This window comes from Pseudoliparis swirei, chromosome 11 (assembly GCF_029220125.1).
Source record: "Pseudoliparis swirei isolate HS2019 ecotype Mariana Trench chromosome 11, NWPU_hadal_v1, whole genome shotgun sequence".
Classification (NCBI taxonomy): Eukaryota; Metazoa; Chordata; class Actinopteri; order Perciformes; family Liparidae; genus Pseudoliparis; species Pseudoliparis swirei.
The window spans coordinates 8,261,300-8,275,439 of record NC_079398.1 but is presented as its reverse complement, the minus strand read 5'-3'; the positions used below and the strand labels follow the sequence as shown (position 1 = coordinate 8,275,439).

Sequence of the window (14,140 nt, the reverse complement as noted above, 5' to 3'; positions counted from 1 at the left end):
TTGACAACATTATTTGATAATGAAAATGTTATTTTCAAATGTCACAATGAATATAAATGTGATAAAGTTCCTGTGTGAGAATTTGCTCAAACTGATTGTTTTATCTTGTGTGCTATGTCGATACATTGAGAGCGTAATTGGGAGTTTACCATTTTGCATTAAGGGTGCTGCAAATTGTAACTGTAATTGTTTTGAAAATGTAGCCATTGAAATAGTATTACGCTGTGATGTGTTGTTCCTATTTGCATCTCTTACTCTCATCCCTCACACACCTCTACAGACAGACTGATGGACAGAACCCTCCACAATCACAACACACTATAGAATATATATGTGTACTCCTGTAAGGGTTTCCATAAATAAGCAAGAGGACAAACACACACCACTTCCCCTCACAATAATAAAAAGACGAAATATGATCCTGAAAAAAGATGAAAGGAAAACACAATAGTATTAAAATAAATATTTCAACCAAAATGAGAAAATACATACAAAATACATACACCATTACCTACCTTGTACTCACAATGCCGTTTCTGTCTTCAAGGTGATGCATATTTATATTATTTGAAGAAACGTTGTCGCCTTATTTTGGGGAATCTCTCACGCTTTGTAATAAAACATTTCAAAGATCTCTTTTGCCAGCTTGTCAATTTATAGATTATCTCCTCTAAAATATAAAATCCTTGGTATATATATATTTTTCAATGAAGAGCAATTCGTTGTTTGGCTCGTATGATACGAGTGTCTATATTCCTTTTTCTTTAGTTTTAGGTTTGAAGAAAACAAGTTTAAACTATTTAAATCTGACATATCTAAAGAGGTGAGTTTTATGTCTGAGCTAAACTCATTGTCACTGTAATACACTAATACAAAAAATGGAGATTACAATCACACAGAAGACAACTATGAATCAAATAATAATAATAAAAATAAAAATAATATTTTGTACGAGAAAACATCGAAGCGTGTTTTGTTATGCTTCTATTAAAAAGAGATTCCTTTCAGATACGTGGATGATGGCGACATTTCGTCACGTGAGGTCCTCCGGTGTGGACATCAAAGATAATTCCCCTCGCTGTGAACCACTTCAGCGTAGAATGTGAGCTGAGGATCAAAGAGTGCCTGAACTTTGTCATCCTAAAGCACCCCTCCCCTCTAGCATGGTACAGTGAGACCACACACACACACACACACACCTGTACAGAAGGTGTGCCAGCTATACCCCCCCGCACGGGAAGGTCAAAGACCGGCTAACACTGAATAGGGGTCTGAGGATCCGATCTTCAACACCCCCCCCCCCCCTTTGCTTTTGTGATCTGTCAAAGTGAACAATGACCTTGGTCAGTTACAAAATAAACCGCAGAGTGTATCCAGAGCCCGCAGCCCACCCCGGTGTTGCCGGATGCCAAGAGAAAACAAACAAACACACCAACAACAACAAAAAGAGCCGTTTGTTAGTCATCAGCTTTGCACCAGGGCAGGAATCAATCTACCTCCCTCTGTGTGCAAGAATATGAAAAAGTTGAGTTATGTCTCTCTCGCTGTCCGTGTGTGTGTGTGTGTGTGTGTGTGCTTATCTTACGCATTTATGCACAAAGCATATGCAGTAGAAAGCTGTCGACATGGTGGGTGTATTTACCTCGGCCCTGAACAGGATCTTTTCGTGCCCTTTCCACCGCTGCATAGGGCCTCCCGCATAACTTGACTGTACCTCCGTGACCCGACACTCTTGCGCTTTTCGTCAACTCTCCCTTTCATGTCCGCACACCTGGCTACGGCTTCTCTCCGCTCGGCATCACCACATCAAATACAGAATGCCGGGCAGGTCTCAAATCCACTTAATCCCTGAGGGGGTTGGCTGACTCAGTCAAAGAACACATCTGCCTTGTTGTACGATTCCCATCTAACCCCCCCCCCCCCCCCCCAGCCCCGCCTCTCCCCGTCACTCATCTGTCATCACCTGACAGTCAAGGGCCATGACACCAAGTTTTTACCGTAAAGAGGTGGAGTGTTCCCTCGTCATATCAGAGGGTTTACATTGATGGCTAAAGGCTACAACGGGGGTTATTAATGTGCAGGCAGGGGTCATGACCCAGGGACAGAGTTGAATCGTTATGAAAACGTGTGTGTGTGTGTGTGTGTGTGTACGTGTGGGCGTGCATCGACATCTCACACTTACTGATATCTTTGTTTCTTAGAGAAGATGAAAAAATAAGACAGTGGTTGTGTCTTTTTTTCCAAGCCGTGATGCAAAAAGACGAGCGGTGCAAGTGGGGGGATGAAAGGTGTGTTCACCTGCTCTTTTGTTGGTTCCACACGCTAGCACGCACACGCTAACTAGCTTACGACCGCTAGTCATAACTACGATTTACTTTCAACAGGGCTCTCAAGTGTCACGCATTGAGCGTGAGACTCACGCATTTCGGTCTTAAGTCACGCACTCCCGCCACACATCGTATTTCTCACGCTGAAAAAAACTCTCGGCTATTTAATGTTTTAATGTGCAGCGCAAACATGAGCCGCGCTGCCCTCACCGTGGAGGAATCAAGCGCTCCCCTGGAGTTCTGCTGTGAGGAGCCACTTATCAGCCAATCAAAAAAAAGAAATGGGCTACACAATAGCCAATCAGAAAAAAACCTGTATCTGGGTAAGATTTAATCCAGCAACCAATGAAAATAAAGCATCCTGGAATTGCGCGTGACTGACTGATATTCGAAAATTTCTTTCTGCGGGGGGGGGGGGGGGGGGGGGTTGCTGATGGGAATGTCACTCTTGCCTGTCTTCAAAACTTGAGAGCCCTGTTTCAAGGTCCAAGAGCACATAACTAGGTTAGGTTGTGGGTGTGCGCTGTGTTAGTATCCTGAATGCTATCAAAGGTTAAGCTCACATTAGCTGTCCCATTTTGTCAGAATTGTATTTCTCGCCTTACCATAATCATAGCCCCCATTTTTGGATTTGGGATTTTGGCCCAACGTCATCTTGGATTGTGACTGTTGCCGTCTTGTTTTTTGCAACCAGTGAATGGAAGCGGTCATATTATTTGGACTCCAGACGAGTGACGTAGAGACGCCCTATATGGCGAATGAGATTGTAAACTCATGCTTACAATGTAAGCAGAGGGGATATACAGGGCTCTCAAGTTTTGAAGACAGGCAAGAGTGTCATCCCCCCCCCTCCCCCCAACGAAACTTTCGGATATCAGTCACGCGCAATTCCAGGATGCTTTATTTTCATTGGTTGCTGGATTAAATTTTACCCAGATACAACAGATACAAAAGATAAGTTTTTTCTGATTGGCTATTGTGTAGCCCATTTCTTTTTTTTGATTGGCTGATAAGTGGCACCTCACAGCAGAACTCCAGGGGAGCGCTTGATTCCTCCACGGTGAGGGCAGCGCGGCTCATGTTTGCGCGCTGCGTCACATTAAAACATTAAATAGCCGAGAGTTTTTTTCAGCGTGAGAAATACCATGTGTGGCGGGAGTGCGTGACTTAAGACCGAAATGCGTGAGTCTCACGCTCAATGCGTGACACTTGAGAGCCCTGCTGTTGGTCTATAACTAGCGTTTTCCCTCGCTTTCTTCCTGAAGGACCCCTGAGCTGACCTAAGTGCCTGTATGAGCTTTACTCATCCTAACCATTATTAACCCGTCACACAATTGCAGATACACACATACCAGGAGAATAAATGAAACAATTAACAATCAATCAAAATAAGAAATACATAAAAATATTGGGGGGTTAATGTCCAGTTCGTGATATTGTGTCCATTGTTAATGAGGGCCCCACACACATGTGCGCCGCTAGAACAGAACGCTGGTCAATCCAGCACCAACAATGTTGCTGTGTAGGAGGTTTCAGTTCCCTTGTTGTTGTTGTGAGTGTATACGCGTGTGAGAACGAGTTATTGTGTGAGAAACCATATATATGTGTGTGTGTGTGTGTGTGTGTGTGTGTGATTCATCACCTCAGACTCATTACAGCAAAACACATCAGAGGCTTTGTAGAAATCCGCATCCAAGTCCGCAATGGCCGGTGCTGGGTTGAATATCGTCTTCACTGCAACGAAAAAAACAGAAATCAATTCATTTAATTGGCTGAAATGTGAAACATTATGGCGGACAGGTCGCTCAGGATGACGTGCAATCATTAACAGGCGTAAAATAAATAAAAATACGATTGTTCTCAGTTAAAGTTGCCAGCTCGCTTTTAAAAAGGGATACAATTGTGACAATGTCCCCCGGGGACACATTTCTATAACTGTCTGACGTTTCACTTCCATTTGCTAAGCTTCACTGTCAAGCTCTGACATTACCTTAATTAAACTTTCAATGTGAACAAAGGCCAGCGGGCCACCACTGGGAATCGCTCTCGCAGACAAAGCTCAAGGGGATGAGCTTCTATAAAAAGACACCTTTTAAACGATTAAGTTAGCACTCTCTAGAAAAGAAAAAACCACCCCAACACAACACCCTGGTGGAAACGGCCTCACATCCTGCCGTGATGAGGTGGCGTGTGTCAACATGAGGCGCGTAACCTTACACATGTGCATGTCGGTGTGTAGCCGAGCTGTGGACCGAGGCGCGCCGGAGAGGGTGAGAGCGAGAGAGAGAGCAGGAAGAGTGTTTGTCAGAAGTAATCCTCCGTACGTGTTGCACATCACTGTCTTATGCATATTCATGAGCAGAGAGCATTAATGCATCTAATACCATGACTTCTGTGTATGTGTGAGGATAAGCCCAGCTTGACGAAGCGATTCATTCTCATATCACTGTGTACAAAATAAAGCCTCATGCAAGTGCTCGTGCGAGCGTGTGTGTGTGTGTGTGTGTCTGAGGGAAATATATGTTCAGCGTTGATGACATCAAAGTCTGTTGTGCAAAAGTGTGTGCCTAGTGTGTGTGTGTGTGTGTGTTTGCGTGGGCACATGAGAGAGCAGCTGCGTGGGTTTGTGCAGGGCTTTGGCCACCTGGCGCTTTGAGGTGGATGCTGGGCGCTCGCTAGTAAAAGTGGAGAGAACGTCTCTCTGTCTCCCTTTTTCAACACACATGCAGATATACATACTGTGTACCTCACATGAGCCAAGACCGTGTCACAAAAAAAAGTGATGCTAGGTTCTTCCTGATTCTTCTTCTTCTCTCTCTCTCGAACATCTCCATCACTTTGCTGTCCAAGACAAGTGCGAGATCTCTGAAATGTGACGCCTACGTTTTTTGCATAAATAGGAGGGCTCTCTGTCTTCCCTCCTTTCGCCTTCTTGTTATCAGTTCCTCATTTCCTCCCCTTTCAACTAGAGATGCACCGATCAGGTTTTTGGTGCCGATCACCGATCACTGAAATCAGTACCTGCCGATCCGATAATACCGATCACCGATCACAGTGTCGATTGAAGCATTCTATTTATTGTGTAGCATTATTGCCTAGGACTATGAGGAAATACATATATAAAGCAACTCAAACATTAAAGAAATTACCAATTTCTTTAAACATTTAGGACTTTTACTTTGAAAAATGTCCTAATTGATACATTACAATTGTTTGATTGCTATTGTAGGGGATTTCAGATATGTATGGAACACATCTGCATCATTCATTTCCTGGAACTCTTGGGGAAATCTATATACAGGACTTTTTTTTACATCCAAAAGTCTGACTTATTTTTATAAACTCTTCCTTGGTACAGTAAAAATGTTTTTATGTTAGCATAATTTAAGCTAAATCTCAGAAACGATCTATAAAGATACAAAATCATCCATCCATCCATCATCAATACCGCTTCATCCTCATTAGGGTCGCGGGGGCGCTGGAGCCGATCCCAGCTGACATAGAGCGAAGGCAGGGGACACCCTGGACAGGCCGCCAGTCCATCTCAGGGCTCACATAGAGACAGACAACCCATTCACTCTCACATTCACACCTACGGGCAATTTAGAGATCAATTAACCTGACTGCATGTCTTTGGACTGTGGGAGGAAGCCGGAGGGAACCCACGCTGCCACGGGGAGAACATGCAAACTCCACACAGAAGGACCGCTCCGACCGGGAATTGAACCCACGGCCCTCTTGCTGTGAGGCGACAGTGCTAGCCACTACACCACAAAATCAGTTCATTGTTTACTTTTATATGCTAGTGTATGATTTGTCAACATCTTATTTTGATAAACGGATGTTGTTTCACGTGGTTCATTCCGCTAACTTTGCAAAACCGGATGTTGTCACTTAAATCCTTCCGCTAACTTTATCAAAACCCTCGCGCGCTCCCGATCGAATGCGTTTACCGTGAGCATCAGTCTCTAGGGGCAGACATGTGAGAGTCGGCTGAGTCGACCCAGAGATTCAACTCGGGGGACAGAGCCGCCGCTCGCTGCGTGAGGATCCCCTCGTGGACCTCTCACTCTGCGGCCCTCGCCGGGCGCATCGTCTCCGTTGCGATGCGCGGCGATTGAAACGTCTGATAGTTCTCGCAGATGTTACGTCATCTGATCGGCCGTTTTGAGAACGCCGATCAAAACCGATAATGGGAATATCGGCCGATATGGATCGGCGCCGATCAGATCGGTGCATCCCTACTTTCAACATAAATGCTCGACAGGGATTCTTAATAAGAATAAGGCCGGCTAATTTATTTTCTTATCGAACGAACAGATCATGAAAATACTGAAGCAAAACGTGAATCCGTAGCTCACTACTTTAAAATAATACATTTCTGGATGTTTAACGGGCTCCAGAAGCGCCCGACCCATCCATGAACTCATCATCTCTGCCGATGAGGACTGATACACGCAACCTTCTATCGCCCTTTCCTTTTTTTGAAGAGGGTTAGTTAATAGCTAGGTGCTTTAGAAAAAGTGCATTTGTTGGGGACTAGTTTCAGCTGCGTTATAATACACATTTCGCTGCTTCGTTTGTGGACAACAATGGAACTCTACGGCGGTCAGATACAGTCCCTGACATTGGTTTGCTTGAACAAGTTTCCGTATAGTTTATTTTCTCCCTGCCTGAGGACCATTTCTCTTCCACAATCACGTTGTTTTTTTCTCTTTCGCACAACCGTACTGCGTCCCGACGAACCGACAACCTTCAATTTCGATGAATGCATCATTATAAGAGCCTGTTAATTAACACAACACCCCCCCCGCCCCGCCCCCTCTCCCACCCAGGAGGGAAATCAGCAGTTCTTTCCCTCAGTTCTCTCCTCGCCCAACGATCGTGAGCAACGAACTTCCCCAGCATATGTGGAGTACTCCGGTGGCTAACCTCGCGCTGTATACCGTGTAAACAGGATGAATAAAGTATCACTGAATCATGTTAAAGGCTTACTCGGGGAACAGAACCGGTAGGAAGCGCAGAGCCTGTTCCCTCGTCTGGGGTCGTGATGCCGGCGCTGATGTCAAATGCATGGGCCGCGGCGGCGCTCATGAAGTATGCACAAAATGAGACTGCCGAGGACGGAGGCCTAATCAATATGCACGCCAGAGCAGCTGGTGTGAGATCCCCAATACACTGATGCACGAAAGAGCCCGCCTCCCCCATGCAAAGGAGCTGCTACTGTGGACGTCACGGTAACCGGTGCGTCGTGATCGGGTTGCTTTGGGTTTTTTTTGCTCTTCAGGTGTTCGGGAAACCACACAAACACACACACACACACACACACGCTTACTCACAGCTGTTGGGACAGATGTGGTAATACTGGGATGTCTGCACACTGAGTCACGTTAGGCAGGAGAAAGTGTGTGTGTGTGTGTGTGTGTGTGTGTGTGTGTCATGACTCTTTATTATTATTTGAGGTTCAAAGTCTGGTCGTGGTGCTGGAAGAAGCCAGAATAGTTCTGAAAATTACAAAATTACTGCTGTTTGTGTTTGCTCTGGTTGATTTAGGAGAAAAGGTGGATGGAAAACAAGAGCAGAGGGGGGGAAACAAGGAGCATCGCACACACACTCTTGCATGCTCGCGCACGCACACACACACACACACACATACAATAAATGAGTCATCATTGAGTATGTGAAAGGGCTTTAAGAGGCTCTAATTGCATCTGGTGAGAAATGTAAAACGGCATCTTGCTCAGACGAGGAAGAGGGGGAGGAAGGCGGAAGCAGAAAGAAAGAGTGGATCTACACAACTCCTACCACTTCCTCAGTTATTAGTATTAATTGAATTACATTAGCTCCTCAATATTAAACAGTAGCTGGCAATAAAGGACGCATACGCATATGTTTTCCTCTCAAAGAATACACGTAAGCGAGAATTCACTCATCCTGTGAGAGCTGGCATCCGCGGTGCGTGTGGCTCGATGGTGACATTTGTGTAATTCGAGCGGCGCTTCACCCCCGCGCCATTAACACCCAGATCTCTCTGGAGGACTCAATTTACGCAATAATCTGGTGCGCCGGCGTAAGCTATGCCAAGGCGTCTTCGCCCGCCTTGCCTCTCTCTCTCTCTCTCCTGGTGGCACATGCAAAGCCTGGTCCCATGGTGCGGTCGACGCGGTGACGGATGGGGAGTGTGCGGGGGGGGGGGGGGTCTGCGCGGCCATCTGGGCTTACCATCTGCAACATGGTTATTGCTGCAACTCTTTCAGTTCTGGCAGCCTGCGGCGAGCGATTACCAGGCGACGGGCCCCGATGACAAGGGGCGAGAGGCTCCCCAGACGTCTCCAATGACGTGGACGCCCCGCTAATAATAGAATGCTGTCGGGGACGATGAGCTCGCTAACCTGGTTATCACCAAAAAGGGATGAGGGAGGTTGGCGGTCAAAAACAGGCCTTGTATCCTGTCAGCTTTTCATAATGTGGGTTCAGGTTGCTTAAGAATGTGAGGAAACACGGACCCAACAAACTCCCACTTGGCTTGGTGAAGTGATTTGAGTCAGTGGGAGGCCGCTCTCTGGAGGGAAGTGGAAATGTGGCATAGGAACAGAAAGGTCACATGACTGATGGAGACGGAGCTGCTGGAGCTCTACTATATCCTTGTACACGCACCACAGTGTCGAACGTAGGTTTGTGAAGTGACAGAAAAAAGAGTTACAGTCTCTGTAACAGTTTAGCTCCACACATTCCTTTATTAGTTGTTTTCATCCTGTCTGCCTGTTTCACTAACCGTCGTGTCTTTCCAGATCCTGCTTCCCATCTCGTCAGTCCAACGCCCTTCACCTGTTCTCTCACCTGCCTCTGGCCACTCCCACCTCGTCAGTCTCATTCCCTTCATCTGGTCCTCATGCCCGTCTCACCTGTTGCCCATTCCCTCGTTAGTCCCTGTCTATTAGGTCCCCTCACTTGTCCTCTGCCAGATTGTCCTGTGTTTTCCAGCCCAAGCCCTTGTGCGGTACATATTGTGTCTAAATATTTTTAGTCTTCTGATGAGTGAAGATCATTATTTGCAGTTCTGTCTCCTGAGTCGTGCTATTGGGTTCACCCTAATCGTCCTGTGACAGTCTCACAAAAACGGGCCGACTTCTGCGAGACATAAAAGAAAGCCCACGATTATCGGTAATTTTTGTTTTTCATTGTTTTGGAGAACTTGTTTTGTGATTGAAATTTTTTTTTTTTTTGCTTCTGACATTACCAACATCAGACCCAGTGAAGCTATTGTGTTCATGGAATGTGCTTCATCAAGCTAGCCAATGGGTAAGCTTGGCCAAAGGGGAGAAGGCTCAACAGGTTTGTGCAGGAGGATTGAGAGGGAAGTCATATTTTGACCAAGCATATTAATGTTTGGGACATGCTGAGCACGCAGATGGCTGACTAAGAAGTGGATGAAGAATGCGGAAGTGGTGAGAGAAGTTTCTAGAGACACTTTGACACTTGTTTTCTTCCTCCGGCGCTGCAACAGGATCCATTTCAAAGACTTTGGTGCAAACGTTTGCTCCATTTGGAACATTTGAGTGTTTCAAAAGAAAGTTTGGTGGGCGTAAAACTTTAGGTGATCGAGATGGTCGATCAAAGGAGCTTTGGAAGACCACAGCAACCAGAGTTGATGAAATGAAACACAAATGGAACCACTTGTGTATCACTTAAGCGTGTCGCTGGAATACTTTTTTAAACTTCTCCTCAACATTTTCTCTCTCCGGCCTCAGAGGAATGGGGTGTGTGTGCTGAGGACACCAGGAACTGACCTTTGTTCTCCTGCGCCATGCACAGCGCCTGTAGGGACGTCTGCGGGCTGATCTCCAGCTGGCACACCAGAACTTTTGCACGACTGATGGCCGGAAGAGCTCCCCGCAGCTCCTCGCCGCCCAGCAGCATGTTGGCACCGGCCACGATCACGATGGCGTTCTCGCCTGCCCACCGGGTCAAATGGGACACCAAATGTCAAGCTTCCAACAAACTGTAATGCTAAGCATATACTCAATATGTAGAGAATCAAATGAACCCCCTTGTATACATGTGAAGCTGAATGTTTTCATATCCATTGGTTTGTTTTTTCGTCTCTGGCTTTTCTTTGATCACCTCAGGAAATATCTTCACGTGTTTTAATTAACTGACCTTTTCACACTAATCCAAAATGGCATGTGCACATTTATTTATGGTTGATTATTTCCTAATTGTAATTTCTCAAATAACAACTTTCAGTTGGACCTCGGTCCTCTTTCAAAACACTGAATTAAAACACGTAGCGTGTGAGGATGTTAAGTAGGGTTGGGTACTGGAAACCGGTGCCAATGTGGTACCGGTTCCAATACAACCGGTATTACCTGGACCGAAACGCAAGGCACATTTCGGTGCTTCTTTCCGGTGCCTGAGCCGATTGAAATTGAAAAAAACTATTGTTGTGAACTTCTCTGGTGACTCCGCCCTGTCAGCAGGTTACGAGCCTCTCATATTTAACTCTGACAGCGGAGGCGTGGCCGTGTGCAGTGTTGCCAGGTCCGCGGTTTCCCCGCGGAATTGGGCTACTTTTGAAGTGTTGCCGCGGGTTGAATTTCTTGTCCGCTGGTTCGGGTAGACCTATTTTGCATGCAAATTACATGAATATCTTTAAATAAAAATCCATATTTTAAATGAAATAATTTATTTCTACCCAAATCCTACCAAACTGACTCCAGATCAGCACGTCCACACATGGACATGGGACACGCCCACATACACACACGCACCTAAAGCTCTCGCCGCTCTCAGTCTCCCGCGACCCGCTCGATCCCAACTCTGGTCTGGTAGTTAGTGTAGCTAGCTACACTGGAGAAACATGCCACCCGGTAAGTGGGCTAAATACGGGAAGAAATATACGAAAGAATGGGAAAGTGAAAACGGAATTAAAGAATGGATAGAACGTGTGGCTGGGGATGATACCAAAGCTTTTTGTCGGTACTGCAAAACCGAGATTCGTGCGCACCACAGTGATCTCCAAAACCACAGCAAAATGGGGAAACACATTCGAAATGCTGCTCCGTTCTCCAGTTGTCGAGTGCGTACATTGTTTGAACTATAAGTATATGATAAAAATATAGTGAAGCAACATAAGGTGTTTCAGTTGAAATAAGGTATTGCATTAACTACAGTGAATGCATATGAAGTAAAAACAGTACATTCATGTTGTCCAGGCAGGGAGGAAGAGAGAAAAGGGAAGAGAAAGCCTCAAGACAAAGCAACAGGTTAGTTTGTCCGTCAGTGAATTGGTCTACACCTTCACAGAGCTATATTTTATTTATGATAATATACTGTATCTAATTACACAAGGCCATTTTAGGACCTAGGTGAAATAACTTTCGGGAAAACTGCTTTTAATGCTGGCATACTAACCATTTGTTGTTACTTTGTAGATATTACAATACATTTGGAAATGATAGCAATGTTGTTGGACTTTAAAAGCAGTGTATATGGTTTGGCACAGGCATATTTTGAGTTCTGATATTGGGCTTGTTTTTTGGGCTGGTTTTGATTGGCCATTGGGCTGGTTTTGTCACACAGACCTGGCAACCCTGGCCGTGTGTGACGGCGTGAGCCCGTGTCGAGCACACCAGCGTCAGGCTGGGCGCGATGGAGAGACCGTCACCGGTCCCCCTGAACACGTGGAGACCGATGATGACGAGCAGCCTTAACTCGGATTAGTACCGGAACGTTTATTGCAAGTCTTGCATTCATAAAAGTAGCCCAAGAAATAATAAATTAGCCATTATAACCATGTTTAAGCTAGCTCGTAGCTAGCGCTAGCTACGAGCTACGAGCGTGACAGTCTGTCAGCAGATGTGTTGATGTACAGCGATCCCGGCTGTATACCCGGTGTTACCGGGAATATAATGACGGAGGAATAAAGACTGTGGGGCATCACTTTGTTTCAGTGTAACTCTTGCTGTCAGAAGCAAAACTTTATTTGTCACGTGTCATCTTCAGTACCTCTGATTGGTTGTTCTCTTTGCCCATCAAAACAGTGACAGGATTAACCCAATAAAGTCTGCACATGACACAGGGTGTCTACAGGAATAAACCAGTGAAATTTAAGACTTTTTAAGACTTTTTAAGACCACGTCTAAATAAAATGTAAGACCTAACATACGAAGGAAATATACATTAATCTAAATTAATTCATTCAAAGTAAACACACTGATGTCTGTTCAAAATTAACAGTATGGTGTAATGCAAAAGGATAACACAAAAGTCATTGCTGTTGTAAATTATATTTATTAATACAACATTTTCAGAACATTTAGGTCCCATGAACAAATGTCTATAAAATCAAGTAAATATATTTTTAAAATACGTGCAACATAGTTCCTTTTGAACAAAAAAAATCTATAAAATAACATAAATAACATTTCCAGCTGCTTTTAAAATGCAAATACATTTACATAATATAATGTATGTGTGTGTGTGTGTGTGTGTGTGTGTGTGTGAGTTCTCATGTCTCTATGTGATGGATGTTTGTGCACAGGTTCATGTCTACTCCTGAGCTTTTGTGAATATACTAGGAAAACAATCCTTTTCAAACTGTATGAATACAAAAACTTCCAGTTGACATTTGGTCCATTCTCCTGGAAAAAAGAAAAAAAGGCAGACATTAGCCAAACAACAGTTAACACAGCTCTTCATGACACCACCACTTCAGATTAATGACAGACTGGAAAATATGAATGAACACTATTTTTACAAATTAAGCAACGTGAGCCATCCCTTGAGCCTAGTGAACACTATGTAGACATATTGACAGGTAAACACCACTCTACTTACTACCATTCTAAAACTATTTTTAATTAGTCTAATTCATGTGTAGTGCGCCTATCCATAGCTGTTATTAACTTGACACACGAGTAAAGCTTAACTATATGATACACATACTCATATACAAGAGGATAGTTAATACATATATTTATGTTAGACTTACTTTGAGATGCTGAAGTAGGTCCTGGGCGTGTCATGGCCCATGAGCTCCATAGGATCCTGACGGGACCTGGTCATTTCACCAATAGCGCACATGAAGTCCAGCTGTCTGCTCGCGGTGGTCTGGTTCAGAGTCTCGTGGAACAGAATGAAGAACGCACTGCAGCGTTGGACTTCGGTGATGAGCTCTTTGTTGCACGGCGCTGGATTTCCTCCGGTGACCTCCAGCGTTGTAGCGTTGACATTGTTGCTGGCGGCGGAGCAGGAGCTAGCCCCGCGGGCTGCTGGCGGCCTTCGCTCGTCTCTGTGCTTCTTGCTCTGCTCGTGAGATTCCACCGCTGGAAAGTCTCCCGACACATAACGCAGCTTCAGAAGCATTTCACCGACCGTGACCAGAAACACTCGTTCTTTTCAAGCCGTTGTTGAACTTGCATCCCCCATGTTTTCTAAACTAGCCGATGCTTCACGTTGTAGGGGATTGATGGGACCGAATACGCGGGGCCCCTTTAAGAGAAGGGGCGTGGCCCCGGCGACACCAGAGACGCCGCAGAGCAACTGGAGCAAAATATGGACCTGGCGGAACAGATTGCCTCATATTCGTAATGACATGACACCCAAAAAATGTAAGACCAATCCAATCTGAATTTAAGACAATTTAAGACTTTTTAAGGCCTTATTTTTAGGAAAAGCAATTTAAGACTTTTTAAGACTTTTTAATGCCCCGCGGACACCCTGTGACAATACATATCACATCATATAATGGAGAACATATATTGTGTATGTTAACAGTCTGGGAATATGGCCGAAGAGGTTTTTAATGTCCT

The 14,140-nt window shown here is 45.0% G+C and overlaps 1 protein-coding gene across 4 annotated transcripts in view; it reads right to left on the bottom strand.

The window, feature by feature from the left end:
* Positions 1–14,140, bottom strand: part of rbks (ribokinase) — a 37,043-nt gene that overhangs the window by 11,157 nt on the left and 11,746 nt on the right. For 3 of the 4 annotated variants that reach the window (XM_056426322.1, XM_056426324.1, XM_056426323.1), the window contains exons 6-7: positions 10,118–10,282; positions 3,970–4,061 (exon numbers count right to left, since the gene is read on the bottom strand). In XM_056426322.1, the coding sequence (XP_056282297.1) occupies positions 3,970–4,061; positions 10,118–10,282 (257 nt within the window). The remainder of the gene's footprint in view (positions 1–3,969; positions 4,062–10,117; positions 10,283–14,140) is intronic. The other variant, XM_056426325.1, reaches the window with a different exon arrangement.